Source organism: Pristis pectinata, chromosome 8 (assembly GCF_009764475.1).
Source record: "Pristis pectinata isolate sPriPec2 chromosome 8, sPriPec2.1.pri, whole genome shotgun sequence".
NCBI lineage: Eukaryota > Metazoa > Chordata > Chondrichthyes > Rhinopristiformes > Pristidae > Pristis > Pristis pectinata.
Window position 1 is genome coordinate 74,453,598 of NC_067412.1, and position 24,304 is coordinate 74,477,901.

A 24,304-nucleotide genomic window follows, 5' to 3' on the forward strand; every position below is an offset into this window, starting at 1 on the left:
TAAAGATATACAAATGGGAGTGAAATAAGCAAACCATTTAACTTGGACGTGGACATCTATTGAAGAAAGCTAGCATTGAATGAATAAATCTAAAATAAGAATAATGATTAGAAAAAGCTATTATCATCTCACAGGAGAGTTTGTATAAAGGAGAAACTCCTAAAGTTTCATTCTCTACTTTTCCTATTTGATTACTGTCAGAGTTATTGTAAATAGCATAAGAACTTTGTGGGGAAATGTACTCGCAAGTATATATTAAACAATGAACAATGACAAGATTATGTGCTGACGTAAATATACTTAATCATGCAGGAATTCAGTGGAGAAATGTATTATCTTTGAAAAGGATCTGCAATAACGTCAGTTAAATTTTTTAAGCTGATTGGTTTTTTTTTGAGGTTGTAACAAAGCAAATTAATGAAGGCAGTACAGTTATCCATGTGCACTTTAGTAAGGCATTTGATAAGATCCTGCGTAGTAGGCTGGTGCAGAAGGTTAAGGCATATGTGATCCAACATGAGCTGGCTAATTGGATCTTAAATTGGCTTGGTGAGAGGAGGCTGGGGGTAGTGGTGGAAGGATGTTTTTCTGTTAGGAAGTCTGTGGCTATTGGTGTACAACAGGGATTGGTGCTGCAGTTTGTAATATATATTAACAATTTGAATGTGAATGTAGGAGGTAGGATTAGTAAATTTGCAGATGACATGGAAATTGGTGGTTTGTGGATAGTGAGGAAGGTTGTCCAAGGCTACAGCAGGGTATAGATCAGTCAGAAACCTGGGTGGAGCTTTGGCAGATGGAATTTAATCCCAACAAATGCAAGGTGATGCATTTTGGAGGAAATCAAAAAGGGGTCAGACATATTCAGTAAATGGTAGGGCACTAAGGAATTTTGATGAGCAGAGAGACCTTGCGGTCCAAGCCCACAGTTCCCTAAAAGTGGCAACATATGTCTACAGGGTAGTGAAAAAGATATATAGCATGCTTGCCTTCATAGATTGGGGCATAGAATATGAGAGTTGGGGCGTTATGTTGTAATTCTACAAAACACTGATCAGGCTGCACCTGGATATTGTGTGTAGTTCTGGTTGCCACACTATTGGAAGGATGCATTTGCGCTGGAGAGAGTGTAGAGGAGATTCACCAGTATGTTGCCTGGATTGGAGGTCTTTAGTTATGTGGAGAGATTAGATAAAGTGGGCCTGTTTTCCCTGGAGCAAAGAAAGTTGAGCGGTGACTTGACAGAAGTATATGAGATTATGAGAGACATAGTTAGGGGAGATAGTTAAAATCTTTTTCCCATAGTAGAGGTATCAAAAACAAGAGGGCATAGGTTTAAGGTTTTAAAGGGGATCTGAGGGATAAGTTTTTTTACACAGCAAGTAGTTGATATCTGGAATGCGCTGCCATAGGAGGTGGTGGAATCAGATACAATTACTACATTTAAGAGGCATTTACAGACACTTAACTAGGCAAGGCACAGAGGGATACAGTCCTAATGTGGGCAAAAGGTCAGCATGGATGTGGTGGGCTGAACGGTCTGTTCCTGTGCTGAACAACTATATTACTCTATGACTCGATTAACAGTGCTGCCTGATATCTTTTAGGAATGTAATGAAAGAACTAATAAGTGTCATATTCTTCAACCTGTGCTCTGGAGCAATGCTTATTCATGGAAAGTGTTACATAGTTTTTCCTAAAGCAAAGAATTAGCATGCACTTTGAAAGGGAAATCCATATGTTGGCTCCAAATCCTGTGATTTCCACAGAATCATAACCCAGGAGGAAATTCATCCCATATGCTTGTGATGGGTCCTTGAAAGGACTGTGTAAATTAATCCAATTCTGCCATCAGGTGACTTAATGTGACAAATAATCTGATGTTTCTCTGGAAATTTTAACTTATCCTTTATTCTTATTAAATATAACTATTGCTATTTTTATAATTGTATCTTTTCCAACAGAGATTCATCTCAAATACAGATATATAGTATATATTTTGATTATATTAGCTATCCAGATATATTCTGAATGTATACATATAATAGAAAATATTAATATGTACACATGTTTGAAATGCTCAGCAACTATACATAAATTTAACAACTGTAAGCATTGGTTAAATACATCTTCTTTCAATTTTCATTTTGCATCTCATGGCAGGTAGAGCATTAATTGCTTTGTATTCAATGCGAATATTCTTTCTCATAATTCCATAGACTCTGCATAATTTTCTTTCACTGTTATGTCTGCAGTCTTTGGTGGATGGTTTCGCATTTTGTAGTAAGCAATGAGAAAACATATGAAGGTGGCCACTAGAAATATAATCTGGAAACCCATGAACCTGAAAATGGACAGGGAAAAATATATAATCTATGACATGTTTTTTAAACTTCTTATGCAATCTTAATGTACCAATTTTGTACACTAAGGGCAGAGGTAGAATATGGACTCAAGCAGAAAGAGGAAGAGGCACAGGATCAGACATTACCTTATCGAAATGTAGAGTAAATCTGCAGGGCTATAAAGCATCTTTCCTGTTTCTAATGTTCTTTATGTTCTCAAAATGCACATGGAACATATGAGATAGTAGACTGAAATTTTGGTGCATGAGATAAAAAAAAAGAACATCTGGAGTTTGTGGGGGGAGAAATCCTTAGGTTTGTGGCGAAAATTTGTGAGAACGTTTGCTATTACAATGGAGGCAAGTATAACTGATTTTCCTGCACTCATTTAGCAAAGCAACTAAAAATGAACTTATGCCTGTTAATCATGGAAGCAAATAAAACTAAAATACTAACAGGAAACATGGACAAAAGGAGTTCATTAGATGTTTTCTTACTGTCAGGGAAGTATCAGTCTATTTCTCCAACCTACTGCTGTCAGGAGTATCGAAAATAGTACAAGAATACTGTGGGGAAATGTACTCACAAATGTATTAAACAATGAAGAATTATAGGAATATGTGCTTATGTAAGCATACTTAATCATCCAGGTAATCTGTAGAGAAATGTATTACTAACCAAATATACTAAAGACTCAGGAATAAAATAAGGTAATGAATTCCTATTGGGAATGCACTGAGTACAGGATTATGGGGAAATATCCTTATGTAAATTTAATAACCAGTGCAGCATTAGTGTAAGGAAAATCTACTTATGTAAATATACAAAGCCATGAAGAACGTCAGTGGGGCACATACTGTGTAATAAACTAAACACCAGAGGATTACAGAGTGCAGATATGCCCAAAAAAACTCTTAATCTGTTATGCTTTTTAAATTAAAAGAGTAAGCTAAATATTCCAATGTGAGGATAATTTATGTCCAAGTGACAAGAAAATGCACACTCATAGCACCAAAAGAAAATGAACTGCATATAAGTGAAAGTTAGGTTGAGAAAATTAAAGGAAACTATTGCAATAATGTGACAAAAATTCTGAAAGCCTTTGGAAGTACTCCAAAGATGTCTCAATTCATAAATATCCTTTGCCAAGGATGAAAGGAAAGACAGATAAAAATTGTAAAACAATAGCAGAATAAAGTGTTACAGTTACAGAGAAAGTGCAGTGCAGGTAAACAATAAGGTGCAAGGTCAGAAGGAGGTAGATTGTGAGGTCAAGAGTCCATCAATGGTCTTATAACTGCGGGATAGAAGCTGTCCTTGAGCCAGGTGGTGCGTGGTTTCTGGCTTTTGTATCTCCTGCCCGATGGGAGAGGGGAGAAGAGAAAATGTCTGGGGAAGCAGATACAATAGAGGTGCTTAAGAACTCTTAGGTAGGCACATGAATATGCAGAGGATGGAGGGATATGGACCATGTTCAGGCAGAAGGAATTAGTTTATTTAGGCATCATTAGTTTAGTGAGTTTGGCACAACATCGTAGGCCAAAGGCCTGATCCTGTGCTGTACTGTTCTATGTTCTATATATATGAATGCAAGTAGTAATTCCTGTTAAGAATGTAATCAATGATCCAACATTTTACTAATAAGAAAGCCATAGGTCATAAACATGGTGCATCAGTTCTTCATCTCTTCATGACCTTGGTGTCCAGGAAAGTGAGCATTACCCATCAGTAATAGTTGGGTAAATTAACTGTCAGGTTGGTAGGATTCGGGCAGTTTTATCAGGTGCTGCTGATTTTTCATCCATCCCAGAATGCCTTGTCACATAAATTGCCCAAGGAAATATGAAACACTGTAATCAGGTTGCCTTGAAAGCATCCAAGGTTACTGTTAAACAATCATTTGTGTATAATTGTGGTGCAAATAGCTCTACCATTGCACTTTCTTTTCAAAAGGTACTTCAACATCCACCAGTTAATTCCCTAAGTGATCGTTGTTCTCCTTTGACTATGAATATTGGCAAATTGGCAGAGTACAGCTTGTGCAGTACAGCCTTGATGGCAGACTGCTAAAGTTTACCCATTCCTTCAAAGTTAGACAATGTGTTTGTTGAAGTATCCTGGCAGGATATATAAAATATCCTGCCAAATCTCTACCCTGCAACTGTTACTATTTTGTTTTGTTTCTTTGCCTCCGTTTTGGTTGCCCGATCTGAGCACATGATTTGAATGTTCCCAGTTGAAAAATCTGATTATTGAATCTGATTTATGAATGATTTATTCTGTGAATATGTGCTGCACTTATTTATAATGCAACTTTCATTCTGATGTTCAAATATGAATTGAATAGTCAGATAATCCCTACTAGAGAGGAGTGTCTTCATACCTTTTTCGGAAAAGGTCATTGTCATAATATTGGCAAGAGGTTATGTATCCACATTTATATTCCCACTGTATACAGGTACTGTCAATAATAACTCCAAAAAGGATAGGACCAGGAAGCCAACCTGTAAAAGAGTAATAACATAAATATTAACTAAACTGTCATTGACTGTGGAATGAAAATGAGCTGTTGTAGTGTTTTTTAGCTCTCTATAAATTCTCTTCTACCCATTCAGGTGACAATATGGATGTTTTAATGACCATCTCCACATTTTGTACTCCTGATGTGGTCTCCTCTATATTTGAAAAGCTAAACAGATTAAAACTAAACAGATCATATTGAAATTTTTAATTTTAGATAACATGCTCTTTCTTCCTGACTATTTCTGCCTGCCATAATTTTCCTTTTTCCTGGCCTGCTGTGCATATCCCAGCATGCCAGAACCACATCAGCAACACATTACACAGCCTTAGTAGCTTAACCTGATTCTACCTGCCACATGTTTTCATTCAATCAGAGAAATTCCCTTACTCCACTCACATTTTGTGGCTGACAAGACTAACTTACTTCTCTCTTTCTCAAGTCTGATGAAGGGTCCCTCATCTGAAATATTAACTGTTTCTCTTTCTACAGATGCTGCCTGACTTGCTGAGTTTCTACAGCATTTTTCATTTTCTGTTTTTAATACCATGTTGGCTCAGTTTTTCTTATTCTACTCATATAAATGTAGCTTGCCAGGCAGGTGCCACCACCTTATCATTAACAACTCATTTTATGGGCCTAGAAGCTAACTGTGCTGCTAACTGTTCTCATTAAGCCATTTTGACTCATCCTACTTCAGCCATTCTGTTTTTTTCTACACATTCCTTCCCCCACCCTTCTCTCTTCCTGAAAACTAACTTACATCTCTTTCTTTTGCAGTTCTGACAAAGGGTCACAGACCCAAAACATTGATTGCTTCTCTTCCCACAGTTTGTTCCTGACCTGCTGAGTTTTTCCAGCATTTTCTGTTTTTGTTTCAGATTTCCAGCATCTGCATTCTTTTTGATTTTCATAAACAGATTAGGTTATGGTTTTGAAAAACATGTCTGTTCAGTCCGCAAGGGTATCTCTGAGCTGTTGATTTAAATTACCACCCCACTCACACTCTAACCATTCTCTTCTGGCTGTTACACTTTTATAATGAATTTCAATGTAAGCTTGAGGATCAGCATTTTATCTTCTGACTGGTTAAATTACAGCCTTCAGGACTTAATATTGAATTCAACAATTTCAGATAACTAGTCTTTCTAATTAGTATCAGAACTGTTGAATTCTAATGAAAGATTATCACATTGCAACATTAATTCTGTTCCTCTCTCTATTGATACTGCTTGACCTGCTGATACTTCTGGTATTCTCTATTTTTATTTAAAATTTCCAGCATCTCCATTGTTTTACTTCTCCACTTTGTAATTCAGTTTTCTTTTTTCCTCTGTTTTCATTTGTGTCCTCCTCTCTACATCTCCTCCAGACATACTATCTGTGATTAAAAGTCTTCCACCATCTTCTCTCAGCAGGCACAGTTACCATTTCTACCATTCAGTTTCTCATTTCCCCTTGCTCCATTGATATTGCTTTTGTTCTCTCCATCTCAACGCCCCCCCCCCACACTGCCATCCCTACAACTCAACTACTGTAATTTTTAAATTTTCTCTATTCTGATGCAAGGTTGTAAATTTTCAAATTTGATTCTGTTTCTCTTTTCTCAGATATTCCCTGTCCTGCTGAGTATTTTCGGATTTCTGTGTAATCTGTGTAAATATAGAACTTGAAAAATTAAGTGGCCAAATATACTGAAATTTCAGTGAAAAATGTTGTATTGCTTTCCATCGTAATAATATTCTAAAAAGCAATGGTTACCCAGCACTTGGAGTAAGACAGACTGAATTCCAACAGCAAATGATGTGGTTTCCTTGGACACTGTTCTAAAATAGATGAGAAAGCAGATAATGTGAAAATAAAAGGTCAATTACTTGTTCACAACAGAATTACTTCCTACTTCTAATTGATTATTAGTAATAGAATAGTACTGTATGTTAAGAGCCATGCAATGCTGCATCCTAAAGTTCTGGACACCATCTATTGCATGAAAAGATATTTGCATTTTTGCAGTAGAGATGATGGCTTGGATGATAACAATTTCCATCTATATAGCTCTAGTAGGATTTTCATAAAATTGTTATCAGACCAAAAGTTGACACCAAGTCACAAAAGCTTGATCAAAAAGGTATGTTTTAAGGGGCCACCTCAAGGAAGATAGAAAGCAAAGAGGTTTAGTGAGGGAATTCCTGAGGTTTGGACCTTGGAAACTGAAAGCATTGCTGACAATGAGCAAAAACAAGGAGGAACAAGTGGCTGAATTGGAGGAATGTAGATATCTCTGAGCATTATAGGCTGGAGGTGATTTAGAAGATTAGGGAGGGGCAGGAGAATAGTGGAATTTAAAAAAAAAGGATGGAAATTTTAATATCAAGGTGGGAAGGGAGTGCAAAAGTCTTTGTATTTAAACCTCAGGTCCTTCTGAATTTAATGGTAGGCCCTGATATGCATGTTATTGTATAGGTTTCCTAGTTGCAACCAACCATACTGACAGTCTAACTAATCAATCAGGAAGGGAGTCAAGGAGAAAAGCAGAGTTCGACCTGGCAGCAGGTAGTTGGTAAAGATGCAGTGGTGGGAGTGGGTGGTTGGTCAAATACACTAATCTCTGTTAGGGAGAAAGATTATTGGGGTGGGTGGATGCATCATGCTCTTCCGGTCCACAAACTGTGCTGGAGTCATCCCTCCCTTGACAAAACCCAGCCTACAAGCATTAGAGTTAGAAGTTTAATTAGAGGCACAACTTCCTTAAAATATTTTAATAACTGGCCTACCAGTTTCCACAGAAATTATAAATGGCTGGATTGCAGATGGGTAGAAGTTCTTATTTTTAATTTTAACATCTGACCTGCCTGGGGCTGGGTGGGGTTGATAGGATTTGAAATTCCTCCATTGCTACTGTTATCATTAAGTTTCCTCCTATGTGTAGGTTAGTAGTACAGGCATAAGGACAAATCAATCAGAGCAAAACTTGAATTGCTTTCATTTCAAAAGTACCAGATGAAAAAAAATTCCTCATAAACAGCTATACATTAGACAAACAGTTTTGCCAAAACTAAGAAACCAATAGCTTTGCAGTCATTAGTGCAATAGAAGCATAGTGCAATAGGAACAGGAGGATGACTAGAGTGAAGGTAGGACCAGTCAGGGATAAAAGAGGAAACACGTGCCTGGAGTTGGAAGAGGTAGGGGAGGTCCTTAATGAATACTTTGCTTCAGTGTTCACCAGTGAGAGAGACCTTGACATTTGTGAGGATGGCATAAAACAGGCTAATACGCTAGGGCATGTCAATGTGAGGAATGAGGATGTGCTGAAACTTTTGAAAAACATTAGGATAGATAAGTCACCGGGGCCAGACGGGATATATCCAAGGTTATTACAGGAAGCAAGGGAAGAGATTTCTGTGCCTTTGGTGATGATCTTTGCGTCCTCACTGGCTACAGGAGTAGTGCCAGATGATTGGAGGGTGGGAAATGTTCCTTTGTTTAAGAAAGGGAGTAGGGATAACCCTGGGAATTACAAACCAGTGAGTTTTACTTCAGTGGTGGTTAAATTACTGGAGAAGATTCTTAGAGACAGGATTTATGGGCATTTGGAGAAGCATAGGCTGATTAGGGACAGTCAGCATCGCTTTGTAAGGGGCAGATCGTGCCTCATGAGCCTGATTGAATTCTTTGAGGATGTGACAAAGCACATTGTTGAAGGTAGAGCAGTAGATGTGGTGTACATGGATTTTAGTAAGGTGTTTGATAAGGTTCCTCATGGAAGGCTCATTCAGAAAGTCAGGAGGCATGGGATCCAGGGAGACTAAGCTGTGTGGATTCAGAACTGGCTCACCCATAGAAGACAGAGGATGGTTGTAGATGGAGCGTATTCTGCCTGGAGGTTGGTGACCAGTGGTGTGCTGCAGGGTTCTGTTCTGGGACTCATGCTCATTGTGATTTTTATAAATGACTTGGATGAGGATGTGGAAGGGTGGGTTAGTAAGTTTGCTGATGACACCAAGGTTGATGGTGTTGTGGATAGTGTAGAAGGTGGCTGTAGATTACAACAAGGCATTGATAGAATGCAGACTTGGGCTGAGAAGTGGCAGATGGAGTTCAACCCGGAAAAGTGTGAAGCGATACACTTTGGAAGATTGAATTTGAACGCAGAATACAAGGTTAATGGCAGGACTCTTAGCGGTGTGGAGGAACAGAGGGATCTTAGGTCCCCCAAGGTTGCTGCGCAGGTTGATAGGGTTGTTAAAGAAGGTTTATGGTGTGTTGACCTTCATCAGTTGAGGTACTGAGTTCAAGAGCCACAAGGTAATTTTGCAGCCCTATAGAACTCTCATTAGACCACACTTAGAGTATTGTGTTCAGTTCTGGTCGCCTTATCATAGGAAGGATGTGGAAGCTTTAGAGAGGGTGCAGAGGAGATTTATCAGGATGCTGTCTGGATTGGAGGACATATCTTATGAGGATAGGTTGAGTGATCTAAGGCTTTTCTCTTTGGACAAGAGGATAAGAGGTGACTTGATAGAGGTGTACAAGATGATAGGAGGCATAGATTGAGTGGACAGTCAGAGACTTTTTCCCAGGGCGAAGTGGCTAACTGGAGGGGCATAATTTTAAGGTGATTGGAGGAAGATATAGGGGGGATGTCAGAGGTAAGTATTTTACACAGAGACTGGTGGGTGCATGGAACGCACTGCCTGCAGAGGTTGTGGGGGCAGTTTAGGGACATTTAAGAGACTTAGATAGCCACATGAATGATAGAAAAATGGAGGGCTATGTGGGAGGGAAGGGTTAGATAGATCTTAGAGCAGGATAAAATATCGGCGCAACATCATGGGCCCAAGGGCCTGTACTGTTCTATAAACCTTTGTTGATAAAATGGTGAAATATTTTAATGGCTTTGGGTCAGGTTGCCAGTTTTATTTTAATCACCTATCTGTTCTGGGAGATGATAAGCGGTGTTTAAATATACTGCATTTCTGCTGAAATCCTTGGATTTATATTTATGAAGCTTAGTAACTTCCACAAGTTTATTTGATTCATTAAAACTTCCACCATCGTTGGTCATTATGTACATAGAACATCGGGACCATTTGAACCCATCAAGGCTTTCTTTTGAACAGACTTTGTGTGGTGTGTACCTTCTAATAAATTATTCAATTTATCTAATCTTCATTCCTATAGCTCTGGCCTCTTGTCCATTCCCCATATCTTTCACCCTACCATTCTTTAAGCTCTCTGGGCACTAGCTGAAATTTCTCTCTCCAATTGTCTTCCTTCAAAAAAAGTCTTTAAAATCTACTTGCTTAATACTTTCGTTCCCTTTCCTAATGTCTTTGACTCTGCGTCAATTTTTTCTGATCAGACCCATCTAAAGTACCTTAAATCATTTTACAATGTTAAAGGTGCTAAATGAATGCAAATTGTTAATGTTTCCCTGAAATAGTAATGTAATGAAACCCAGATATTGTTGTAACATAAGCTAATCTCCTATTGTATGGTTTGTGGATAAAATTACAATTTGTTTTCATGTACCCATATCTGCTTATTTGGTTGCCTTTAGTTATTTACCTTCCAGTCTGTTTCTATTCTTTCAGGATTTTCTTTGACTTTATGTCTGTCTGTTTACATAATTATCTGTTTCTCCTCCTCCTTCTGTTACAAGACATTAAAATGGAAAATGAGCGCAGTGGAGAGTGATTTTTAAAATGATTAACAATGCATACCCATCTACAATCCCACCATGTCTAGTTTCAAAGGATAAGAAATTTTGGTAGCCTGTTCCTAACTTGAGCAGGAAAACTAACACCAAAAATAACATATGGTGAAAATTATGCTTTTATAAAAAAATAAAATAGATTACAATTCACCCTCTTCAAATCCACCTAATTACATGAGTACTACAGCAGTAGAATCACAGTCATACATTCTCATTTTGTTTTGTTTTTAATAAATCTGGCTCTGTTCCTAATTAGCTGTTTTTCAAGCTCCCTTTAAGAAATAATTCACAAAAAAGGCAGGAGGTACAATAAAACCATGAACATGAAGTTTTAACACAGTATTAAGTAAACAGTAAATAGCATTAACCAGAATTAATTCAGTTATCAGAAAATGCGGAAGGAACAATGCTTTTATGTGGTACCTGAGAACCAACATTAATGATGGCGTGTAACACAGACAGGAGATCAGCATAACGAATCCAATGAGAAAAAGGAATGAAATTAAAAGATGGGAGCATGGAAAGTGACATGGCCCCGGTTCTGCAAAGTCACTGCATGCACAATCAGTGTAATTCTGTTGAAAAAAGGAAGTTAGATTTGAATTTTGATTACTTCTCTTACACTGGAACAAATTATGCAACATTTTCTTTATGATGCTTACTCTACAATGTAGAATGGAAGGCATACAAACAGAGCTGTACATATTGTACTCTGTATGCACTCCCATGCACTGAACTCACAGAAAATCTTCAGGTGTCACTTTAAAAAAAGTGACATTTTCTTTCAGTGACATTTTATTTCCTACTCAACCTCTATAATCTCCTAAAACTTAAAGTTAGTAGACTGTATCTCATGCAGAAGCTTTAGGAATTGGGAAAAGTCATTAGGTCCTGTGGTGTTGATGGGGAATATTGACGGGGAAGCAGATGGAAGTATCTTACAATAAATCTATTGAGATTATTGATGAAAAGCAAAACAATATGTTCTGTTTATTTGATATTGTGTAAGATAATCAGAAAATAGAAAAAATTAATATTGTATATCATATCAATTAAGATGAAATTTGGAAAAGTTCATCCATCTTGAAAGATAAAGAATTAATGGTTCAAGTCAAACACCCAATATTAGTTCTGACAAAATGTGTTTGATCTGAAATGTTAACTCTTTTTATTTTGCAAGATGCTGCCTGATCTGCAGTGTGTTTCCAACATATTCTGTTTTTATTTCAGATTTTCAACATCTGAAGTTCTTTAATTTCCACAGTGGAGAATGTTCTTGATGTCAAGGTAGGAACGAATTTGCCTCCACAAAAATTGTGCTGTCATTGCACTTATGAATATTGTTATTTTCAGATGTCTCTGCAACAGATAGATTGTAGATTCTTCTATCAATCTATTCTCTTACTACCTGTCACAAGAACAGAGTGATAGGTGTGTCACTCATTGATGGTGCTATTGAGCTATATTTGGTGACTTAAGTCCCGTGGTCAGAACACATTCTTCTTTCTCCTCAAAAATATTCAGCATGCAAGGAATATTGATTCATCAGCTGAGGAAGTGTAGAAAGTGATAATAAACATGATGTTTCCTTGCCCATCCTTGACCTGATACCATCAGGATCTATGGGTTTGACGTCAACATTGGGAACTTCTGTGTCTACTCCCCTTGCATGTAAACTGTATTGCCAACACCCCTGGTGGTGGATGATGAGAGAGGAGACTTTGCAGGGTCATCTGAGCTCATCATGTCTGAATCTGAGATTTTGTGGACCTTGTATTTTCTAATTTTATATCTTGTCACAGTGGTTTAGAACAACTTAGTAGTTTTATAGGTCATTTTGGAGGACAGCTAATTGCCAACCCAAGTGCTGTACTTCTGGAGTCACATATAGATCCAGGCCATTAGAGATGACACATTTGTATTCCCTGTGAACCTGACAACCCAGTAGTGAAATGGTCACCAGTGCTGATGCTTATTCCAGATTGAATTTAAATTCCTCAGTGCCATGAACCTGGAACTAATTTCTTTCAATCCTTAGTCCATCAGTAATACCAAGAAGCTACTGAACCACTCTTCTACTGAATTCAGCATTTTAATTGTGGTTTAACCTGATCACTTTATTTTTCCTTGGTGTTTTGTAACTAACAGTGTTTTGGCTGGATTTCAAGCTCATGGCAATAATTAATTGATCAGATTAAAGTGGCGTGTTTATCTAAATTCAAGAATATTAATAGATAATGTCAACAAATTTGATATCCTTCTCTACAATCTTCTAAACATTGTAAATCTAGTGTATTTTATCTACAAGCCCTTCCTCTTGTTGCAATTGATTTGATCAAAACTTTTTGTCAACTTTTTTCCAGAAGTTTCTATTACAATTATTTCTAAGGAGATTATTTATGTAAACTCATAACTACACAATTTGCAACCAATTCTTCACTTATAAAATGTTCAAAATGCTTTCTACAAAGTTTTTGTCTGAAAATTTTCAAGTACCATTGTCCTTCATCAATAATTGAAATTTCTAATATCCTAACTTATGGTGTAAACAAAAACATTGAAAAATCACTCACTTTACAATAACATGGTTAAATTCAAAAGTGTTTTCAAAAGTTACCTTCAACTCTCTTTGCTTCAACTGAATTGACATTTGCTTTTTTCTAGCTGATTTATTTAGATTAAATTGTCACAATGTGTAGCATCTACTACAAAGGAAAGAAATTCAGCCTAAATATATGGGAGAACTCAGTCCTGTTATGTAACTTCCATTTTTGTGGTCAGTAACAATATTCACTGATTAAACATAAATAACAGAATCTTTATCCACATTTGTTGCAACAGAGATCCATTCAAAAGCATATGCCTGTGATAAACTAACACCTCTGGTACTTAAGTCTGTCATGGATTTCATAATATTGAGCCAAATATCCTGAAGGATGTATTTACACGTCTCTCAAAATGTTTCATTATTACCTGAATTTTATTAGCAGTGAAGTTGAATAAATATTTTTTACAACCAGCATGGCAAGGAGACACATATTCAATTCCATCTTTACCACACACTGGATTGAAGGCTGTGGCCAGACACTGACAGTTCATGTTGCAGGAGGAAACAAGACTTGAGTTAGCATTTCTGAAACACAAATATGAGTTGCATAGAATCACATAGAAATTATACGAGGGAAATAGGCCATTTGGCCCAACCAGTTTGTTTTTATATTCCATGTGGGCCTTTGCCATTTATTTCCTTTACATTCGACCACTCATCTAATCGTTTCTTAAATGTTGACATGGACTTTGTTTAAATCAATAACTCATGTAATTCATTTTCAGCTTCGTTACTCAGATTGTAAAAAAAGTATTTTTGCTTGTCTCTGCATCCTGAAGGAGATTGTCTCAGTCTTGAAGCATTATTGCCATAAAATAGTGAAACCATCAGAGAAATAACATTTACCTAGAACTCTTAAGTTCATCCATTATAAGTGCTGCATTTTGCATTAACATTCAATTGCAAAGAACTGTGAAATTGAGAAAGTTAACATATAAACAATATTAGGGTGCTTTTCATCCTGCTTGTTGCACTAGCATTCTACATGTCTGGTTTTTAATGGCAGCTGCCTGCAGACATTGCAGCTGTTGTGTCTGTGCCACTTTGAATTATGGGAGGCAGTTTTCAGCTTTGAACAACTCTCCACGGCAGCCTTAGTGTAGCAGCATTAAATCCTGCCATGGAGATGAGGTAAAATGCAGGGAAGGAAAACATGTCTTCAGATTGTATGGCCATGTTATGGTGTCCTGCCTCCATGTGACTATTTGTGAAGATTAAGTCCTGTGTTGTCAGTGACTCCAAGGTACTGTAAGGCACAGGCTCATCACTCTGCAAAACTACAGCATTTATTTCTGTTGTGCATAGTTGCAATAAATACTGTGAGACTCTGTAATGATGTGTGAAATATGCAGAGAATTTAAAGCTCAACGAAGCAGATGTGACCAGCTGTATATCGATGTCCCAGTGGAGACCCTTCAGTTCGTGTCTATGTGCTGCAGAATTTACTCCTTGTTTTACTGGGAGTTAGACAAAATGAAGGGAAAACCTTGTTGCTCCAATTTCTGTCAGTAAGGCATAGATAAATATTGTGCATGTTGATGACCTCACAACATGAGGAAATGTATTGGAGAATACATTAGTCATGCAAAAGTGAATCACACTAGGAAATGTGCTGTTCAAGTTGTAATGAGTGGGACTTCAATGGTCACATTTCTGTTAAGACATGCATAAGTTAGCTTTCATGCCTCAGTTGTGCATAAAAACACAGATGCAAATGACCATTGTTTCTCCAAGAATGTCAATTTCTTGCTAGAATTGTGGTAGGAGACAAAATCAACCTCCAAGAAAAATCAAGGCCAGTAATCATTTTACTTTTGTTTAAAAATGGTTGATTGATTGAAATAAAGAATACCCTAATGTCAAAAAATGTGATAAATAAGATTGTATTGAAGGGGTATGTTTGATATGGGTGTCAATTGATATTCAGTTTGAGATGTCGCAATTATATACAAGATTCAATGAAAGTGATATGAGTATTGCAGGAAATACTGTACCTGCTATATGTATATTGTGGATTGTACCATTTAGTCTGTATCAATACTGTGTGATACTTTTTGGAAAGTGCATGAGTGCTGTGTGATATTCAATGCTGTCGCAATGAATGTACATGCTGTGCTTTGCTGGTAGCATAATTAATTGGTGATGTTCTTTGGAAGCTGTCTGTGCCATGTAGCATCAGTCAATGCTTTGTAATTCAGCATGAAAGATGGGTTGAAAAGTATGAATTCTATATGACACATGATGCAGATTGTGTGGATTTTTTGACATATTTGCCCAGAAATTGGATTTAAACCTTTTTTTGGTGCAGTAAAACATTTTTTACATATTGTGCTATTGTTAAATATGTAACCCACCCCCCCCCCCCTCAAAAAAAATTGCAAAGTAGGCTGAAATCAAGTCTGGAATAGCATTATGAGGATTCCCAGGCACAAAGATGCATTCAATCAGAACCTACGCTGTGACCAGTGGAAGCAGGCTTGATTGAATGCAGCTTCTAAGATATGCAACAATTAGCAAAGGGAATCAGACTTCAAAAACACTCTCAACATGGCAGCAACACATCGTGACTGCCATGGAGGAGAAAGCAGTTGCAGAAGAAAGCTCTCATCCACTGCTTACACCTACAGAGTGGAGATCCAACTAAGATAAAAATTTTGCAGTGGTCAGTGTTCAGGAAACAGAGATGTAGCCAGACATGCTGATGAGTGCATCAAAAATTATTATAATCAGTATGGGTCAAAGCAGCATGTAGGGAATATTATGTGTCATCTGGGCCTCTCCACCTGATTACTGGTGTATTATATTGTTGCCAATATTTGGAGTGTGAATTGGATAATTTAATTTCCATTATAAACTATAATTTAAGCAGAAACACCTCTCTATTAGAGAGCCCCTAGGATCCCTTGCAGACAATGCCTGTCTCCTCTGGTCAGCTGAGAGATGAGGCTGTGGAAATGAGTTGGGATGATGCCTGGTGGTTTTCTTCTTCCTGGACCTCTTGCTCCTGCCGCTCTTTGGTCTCTGTCTCATGGCCCTTAAGTTCTACATCTTCTTGCTGGACACCAGCTGCTGTCTTTGGTTGGCAAGGCTGTGCAATATGCAACACATTGTGATGAGGTATCTACATCTGCTTGGCATGTAGTAGATAGACTGACACAGAAAGAAAATGTCATCTTCAGAAGATCAGTGACATTTGCCATTGCTATCCTGCTAGTTTGGTGACTTCTTGTAACTATGTTCAGTTGTTATGGTTGGAGAGTATACTGGTATGAGGAACCACAAATGAAAATGACAATCTTTGTTTCACAAGATTCATCTCTGAAGGCAGTACTGGCTGTTGAAATATGCAGCAATGTAGTATGCTCAGGATGAAAGAACCCTGTGTGCTTCCTGGAAACATGGCATTCTCCATGCAAATTCTACTTTTGATCTACAACTATCTGTACATTGAGTAAGTGGAAACTTTTCCTGTTCATAAAAAAGATCCAGGTTCTTAATGGGAGCCCATATAGGCATATGGATGCAGTTAACGGCTGCCTGCACTTGAAGGAAGCCGGCAATGTTTGCAGATCCACATGCCTGGGATGCCATTATCTTCGAGCTGAAATTGAAGTAGATCAAATAACTTCTTTGTGAGCATAGTGCCTCAGTGACCTGCATGATACTTCAAAAGAAGAAAATTGGAAACTATAGCAGAGATCTGCTACAGCCACTTGTAATAATCCTATGGCAAGGAAGTTCAGTAACTTGCAGTAAGAGAACAGTCCAGAAAAGAAGGTGTTGCCAAAGGACTTACCACAGAATGCAACATTTCTTTTTAATGTCAGGACTTGAAGAACTTGACCATGTAAATGCATTTGGTCATTTAAGAGGTTCAAGTAAGATGTAGTGTCTCTGAAGATGATAAGAGCAGGAAATTTGAAGTCGGGCATATTCTGCCTGCTGCCCTGGGGTCCCCAAGCCACCCGGAGTTGTCAGCCTAACCCATCCTTATGCCTCAAGGACTGGAGTGCTGCAAGTAGTATAACCACTTAGGCATCAATTCATCAAGTATCTCAAGAGCTGGAGAAAATTCACACAACCTGCAGACAATTCTGAAGCTGCCTAGTCGAGTCTACAATAAGTCCCTTTAGATAGTGGGAAAAGCAACAAACTAATGCAGTAAGTGGGAGCTTAAGTGGGACTTTTGTTGTTGACACAACTGTTGTTGGCATAATCTCAGATGATGATGAGGAGGTAGATTGGTTGGTTGAGTGGTGTCGCAACAACATCGCACTCAAGGTCAGCAAGACCAAGAAATTGATTGTGGACTTCAGGAAGGGGAAGTTGGGAGAACACACACCAGTCTTCATTGAGGGGTCAGTGGTGGAAAGGGTGAGCAGCTTCAAGTTCCTGGGTGTCAACATCTCAGAGGATCTATCTTGGGCCCATGATGCAATCATGAAGAAGGCACGCTAGGGGCTCTACTTCGTTAGGAGTTTGAGGATACTTGGTATGTCACCAAAGACTCTTGGAAATTTCTACAGATGTATGGTGGAGCGCATTCTGACTGGTTGCTTCACCGCCCGGTATGGAGGCTCCAATGTGCAGGATTGAAAGAGGCTGTAGAGATGCCTCACCATCTGAGACATGCCCTCTTCACGTTATTACCATTGGGGAGGAGGTACAGGAGCCTGAAGACCCACACTCAGCATTTTAGGAACAGCTTCTTCTCCTCTGCCATCAGATTTCTGAATGGTCCATGAACCCGTGAACACTACCTCGTTATTCCTCTTTTGCACTATTTATTTACTTTTGTAACTTATAGTAATTTTTACATCTTGCACTGTACTGCTGCCGCAAAACAACACATTTCACGACTTTTATCAGTGATAATAAACCTGATTCTGATTCTAATTCTGACTGTTCCACCATCATTGTGTGGAGATTTGAGCTCCAATTTATGTTGGTATGAGTAGAAATGCATGTTGTGGGAATAGTGACATAATTATGTGATCATCTAATTTTCAGTAACCGTCAGAAATACCTTTGAGCATTTTGATGGGAAGTGTGTGGTCCACTTTCAGGAATTGTGCAATTTAACCTGGAAATAATTATAAATGTGATTTGTTTTAGAATTAAAATTGGATCCCCTTAGTACTGTTTTCAGAGCGCAACATCATCCAATTTCTAGGCAAAGCTTTCCTGCCTAACTAGATATATGATATATTGTTAAATATTGGTTTGCAATGTAGGTAAGTTCTGATATACAACAATAGCAATATTGATGATTTGCAATATATTCTATAGTTGGTTCCATTACAATTCACATATTACCTGTTTATGTAGTTATCATTGATGCCTGCAATTCTTCGTGTTGAGCAGCCCAGAAACAATGTAGGGATAGACAAAATGATAGAAATGAAGACAACAACACAGCAGAAGAAAGCAGCATTCTTTTGTGTGATCTCAAATTTCTTCACCATAAGACTACCAAAGAAAATTCCAATTGAGGAAATAGGAGCAATAAAGGTACCTGAAAAATGGAAACAGAGTTTCAAATGAATATTATTTCATATTCAAAATTTGAATTTGGTGATTGTTTGTTCATTAGTATCTCTGAATTAATTACTGTAATTAGATTAGCAATTGACATGATCACCTGATAAATTATATTTTGTTATCCATTAGGAGGCTGTTTGCCTCATAATTTCACATTAGCATCCACAACACAGCCAGAGAAGGGCTTAGTGTCTCCAAATGTAAATCAGTATTATATTTTTCAATCAAACTGCATTGCTGCTTATCATTGAAGCAAAGAATGATAAAATGCAGAAAGATCTAATTTGCTTGTTCTGCATATATGAAGGACCTATCACTTGCATTTCTCCACAACTCAGTGAATCATCTTCCTCCAAGTTCAGTAAAACTTTAATAATATGGCACAATGGAGACTTTGGTGGTGCTGGACTACCATATTTTCCAGACTATCAGATGTTATTTCTATTAATGCAACAACCCACTTTTAGTTCACTTTTTTAAAGATGTTACATAGTATTACAATAAATATTCCTGTGAAACAGGTAAGACTGTGACCATTCACCTTATCTATGTTCCTCATGATTTTATATATCTCCATAAGGTCATCCCTCAGCCTCCTATACTCCAGGGACAAAAAAAGCCCTAGCCTATCCAGTATCTCTTTGTAACTCAAGCCCTCCAGTCCAAATAACATCTTTGAGAATCTTCTCTGCACCTTTTCCAGCTTAATGACAGCTTAGTGACCAGAAATGTACATAAAAAAATCCCTCCAAAAATTTCCCCTCTATTAGTAAGTAGGCATATAATATGTTTCCTTCTAAGCCCTCACCTATCAGGATGTTTGCAAATGGAGTGGCAATTGAGAACTGCCTTTCCATATATTTGGCTAGGAATGTTGCCTGTCCAGAAATCACAATGGAAAAGCTGCATTTCGCAATGACCACAAAAAGAAAAATAGGATTCCTGAGCATTCGAATCAAGGTGATTGGGAAGCCTGGAAAACAAACATGCACAGTCATGTGAGGAGGAAAATTGTTCAAAAACATCTTGCCAGCAGCTTCATCCTGGAACAATATTGGTGGCCGTCTTTAGTTTCAGATTAGTATTCCCCGGCTTTTCATTGGTCGTAATAAGGTAATGATTATTACCTAAATGAATGATTAAAAGACTGTAAATGCAAGAAAATGAGAAAAAAATGAAAATGTAGATAATATGATACATCCCAGCTTTCAGTCTGAGTTGCAAACTGAGACATCAAAAAATAATGGTTAAGTTTCTTTGTCAGGAAACCACAGAAATTCAAAAGATTAACAGGTAGAATTTGTGTTTCTGTAGATACATCAGAAGTAATTGGAGCTCTGATAGTATGAGTACCCAAGACCCACAGGGTTGTTGCTCGTGCACATTTCATTTCTGAGCCTTATTAAAGCCCCACATTAGATGCAAATGATTCAGAAGAAGGAGCACTACCATTGAGCTAATGTTGACATTAGTTCATTGCCAACTTTTACTTATTTTTTTGTATCTACTGTTATTTTTCTAGAGACCTTCCCTCTGCTTGGAACAGGTTCCAAACAAAACGGATGAGTGGACCTTTTGGAATTTTGTGTACATGCCAGGGAGACAATCTTCCTACTATGCTACTTCAGTCAGACCGCTAACCCTTGTCATTAATGAGGATAACACCCCCTCTGCTGGTGAAAATTACTACTGTCAGGTTTACCAGAAGATTATGCCTTGCTTGAAATCTACCGGTCAGCAGATCAGTAATGCATGGTTACATGCAGCAAGCAACTCCCATTTTTTTCCCCGTGGGATGATAATTTTCCACTTTTTAGTGGATGGTTGTCATGTAAAAGAACTTCACCTGAATGACAGAAAAGTAGTCTTGTATGTTCCTTTCAGCAAGAAAAATTTCTGAGCATGATAAGCATATTAGAATATAAGAAATAAAAGTAGGAGTAAACCACATGGTCTCTTTTGCCAGCTCTGCCATTCAGTAAGATTATTGATGATCCTTTGCTTCAGCCCATTTCCCAGCACAATTCCAATTCCCTCTAATTGCCTTTGCATCCAAAAGTCTATCAGCTTCAGTCTTGAACGTAGACAAAAACTGAGCATCCACAAGTCTCTGAGATTTAAAATTCCAACAATTCCTACATAAAAAATGTTTTCCCTCACCTTAGTCCTAAATGAATGAACCCTTTATCCTATGCCTATTTCCTCCTAGTTCTAGAATCTTCAGCCTGTCGAAATAGCCTCTCAGTGTCAACCCTGTCAACCTCTTTCAGACTCTATTATGTCTGAATGAGATTATCACTTATTTTTCAATGCCACTGGGTATATGCCAAGTTTAACTTCTCTCATGGGATAGCCCCTTATCCTTGGAATCAGTTTAGTGTTCTATGCTAGATTGACTTCAAGGAAGGTATATCCTTGGGAAGGGAGATCAAAATACACACAGTATTTATCAAAACTTTGTATACCTCAGAAGCACTTCCTTATTTTTGTACTTACTTTTGGCTTTTCGTGAATGAACAAATACCTTTGTACAACTCAGGTAGAAAAAGCAATTTACTATTCTTCCTCTCAATTTTGAAAAATGACACTTTTTTCAATTATAATCCATCTGCTACCTTCGTGTATTTTAGTTTAACCCATACCTATCCCTTTGCAGTCTCCTTGTTTTCTTCTCTCTCCTAGATTTGTATAATAAATAGACTTGGATATACACTTTCTTTTAGATTCATGGAGTCATACAGCATGGAGTCATCAATCATTCATTTACAATAATCTTACATTAATCTAATTTTTAAAAAATTCTCCCCACATTCTCCCTCTGATTCTATTATTCACCTAAACACTAGGGACAACTTACATTGGCTGATTAATCTACTAACCCACATGCTTTTGGATGTGGGAGGAAATTGAAGCATCTGGAGGAAACCCATGCAGTCATAGGGAGAACATGAAAAAATCCACACAGAGAGCACCCAAGGTTAGAATTGAATCAGGGCCTCTGGTGCTGTAAAGCAGCAGCTGTACCAGCTCTGCCACTATTGCCACCTATCTATTCATTATCAAACATAGTGAATACTTGAGGACTTTGTACTGATCCCTCTATCACCCATCAGTAACAGTCTGCTAACCTGAGAAAGATCCATTTATTCCTATTTTGTATTTTCTGTCATTTAATCAATCCCATATTTATGCTAGTACTTTACCTCTATCTCTTAAGCCCTTATTTTAGAACATAGAACATAGAACAATTACAGCACAATTCAGGCCCATCGGCCCACAAAGCTGTGCTGAACATGTCCCTACCCTAGAAATTACTAGGCTTACGCATAGACCTCTATTTTACTCAGCTCCATATACCAATCTAACAGTCTCTTGAAAGACCCTATTGTATCAGCCTGTATTGTATAACAAACTTTTGTGACCTTATCAAATGCCTTTTGAAAATCAAAATATACTGTTGTAGTGACTCACCGTCCAAGCAAGCGAACTGGCTCGGCAGTCGGGTCACGCGTCGTCGGAGCAGCAAGGCCCAAGATGGCACTGGGCCTTCGTCTTCCCCAAGCGACGGGGAGAACCCGCACGCGAGAAAAGTTTGATGACGTAGCGCATACATCATTTCCATTTTCGGTGGGTGGGAACCGTTCCTCTTAAAAGGCCCACGCCAGGTGGGAAATTAAATCAGCTTTGTTCTACAACTCATCGACTAGTGTCTTACTTTCGCATCGCGGTAGCGGCCACTGCACTGTAACTATTAGCTTCCTCCTATCTACCCTTCCACTTACATTTTTCCCTTATGATTTTCTTTTCATTCAACTATATAGCCTCTCCCTAACCATCCTATGAGTTTCTAAGTGCCCAGTCAATAATGGATTCCAGCATTTTGGAAACAAGTTATGATAGGCCAACCACTCGAAAGTTCTCTTCTACCCTGCTTTTTCTTGATTACTGATATTGCATTTGCTAGATTCCAGTCTGCTGGGGCTGTTTCAAGGGAATTTTGGAAGATCATCTCTAATGTATCTGCAATGTAATCATATTTAGAATACTGCAATGCAGATGACCAGGCATGTGGGACTTCTTGGCTTTTAGTTTCTTTAATTCTCCTACTACCTAGAAAATAGAACATAGAACAGTACAGCACAGAACAGGCCCTTCAGCCCACAATGTTGTGCTGACATAGCTAATCCCTCCTACCTACAGAATGCCCATATCCCTCTATTTTCCTCTCATTCATGTGCCCATCCAGGCACCTCTTAAAAGCCCCCAATGAATTTGCCTCCACCACCCTATCAGGCAACGCATTCCAGGCATCCACCACTATCTCAGTAAAAACTTACCCCCCCACGTTTGTTCTGAACCTACCCCCTCTCACCTTAAATGAATGCCCTTTGGTATTGGATCACTCAATAATGGGAAAAAGATATTGCTTGTCCACCCTATCTATGACCCTCATAATTTTATACACTTCCAACAGATCACCCCTCAGCCTCTGCCGCTCCAGAGAAAAGAGCCCAAGTTTGTCCAGCTGCTCCTGATAGCACATGTCCTCTGATCCAGGCAGTATCCCAGTAAAATTCTTCTGCACCCTCTCTAAAGCCTCGACGTCCTTCCTATAGTGAAGTGACCAGAATTGCATGCGATTCTCTAAATGCGACCTAACCAGAGTTCTACAGAGTTGCATCATTATTCTTGACTCCTATACTCAATACCTTGATTAGTAAATGTAAGCATTCCATAAGCCTTCTTAACCACCCTGTCTACCTGTGTAGCCACTTTCAATGAGTCGTGGACTTGTACCCTGAGGTCTCTCTGCTCTTCAACACTGTTAAGGGTCTTGCCCTTAAAAGTGTACTGCCTCTTGACATTAGTCCTACTAAGGTGCAACACCTCACATTTATCTGGGTTAAACTCCATCTGCCGTTTCTGTGTCCATATCTGCAACTGATCTATATCACGCTGTATCCATTGCCAATCTTCTACACTATTCACAATTCCACCAACCTTGGGATCGTCTGCAAACTTACTAACCCATCCATCAACATACTCATCCAGGTCATTTATGTACATCACAAACAGCTGAGGTCCCAGTACAGATCTCTGCGGAACACCACTACTCACAGGCCTCCAGCCTGAATAAGTCCCTTCAACCACCACCCTCTGTGTTCTACGGGCAAGCCAGTTCTGGATTTACACAGCCAATTGTCCACTGACCCCATGCATGCAAACTACCTTGATTAACCAATTATGTGTGACCTTGTCAAATGCCTTACTGAAGTGAATATAGATGACATCCACAGCTCTACCTTCATCAATCGCTCTCGTCACCTTGTCAAAAAACTCAACCAGGTTAGTAAGACACGACTTGCCCCACACAAAGCCATGCTGGCTTTCCCTAATCAAGCCATTGGATTCCAGATGCTCGTATATCCTATCTCTAAGAATTTTCTCCAGCAATTTCCCTACAATGGATATGAGACCCACTGGTCTATAGTTCCCTGGATTTTCCCCTTGTTCCTTTTTTAAATAGAGAAACAACATTAGCCTCTCGCCAGACCTCCGGGACCTCACCC

The 24,304-nt window shown here is 38.4% G+C and overlaps 1 protein-coding gene across 1 annotated transcript in view; it reads right to left on the minus strand.

Moving 5' to 3' along the window:
- Positions 1–2,145: 2,145 nt before the first annotated feature.
- LOC127573810 (solute carrier organic anion transporter family member 2B1-like) overlaps positions 2,146–24,304 on the minus strand; it is a 53,719-nt gene continuing 31,560 nt past the window's right edge. Inside the window, exons 9-15 of the mRNA XM_052022317.1 lie at positions 19,543–19,707; positions 18,510–18,708; positions 13,559–13,718; positions 11,009–11,160; positions 6,628–6,692; positions 4,729–4,849; positions 2,146–2,344 (exon numbers count right to left, since the gene is read on the minus strand). Of these exons, the coding sequence (XP_051878277.1) occupies positions 2,206–2,344; positions 4,729–4,849; positions 6,628–6,692; positions 11,009–11,160; positions 13,559–13,718; positions 18,510–18,708; positions 19,543–19,707 (1,001 nt within the window). The 3' untranslated portion in view covers positions 2,146–2,205. The remainder of the gene's footprint in view (positions 2,345–4,728; positions 4,850–6,627; positions 6,693–11,008; positions 11,161–13,558; positions 13,719–18,509; positions 18,709–19,542; positions 19,708–24,304) is intronic.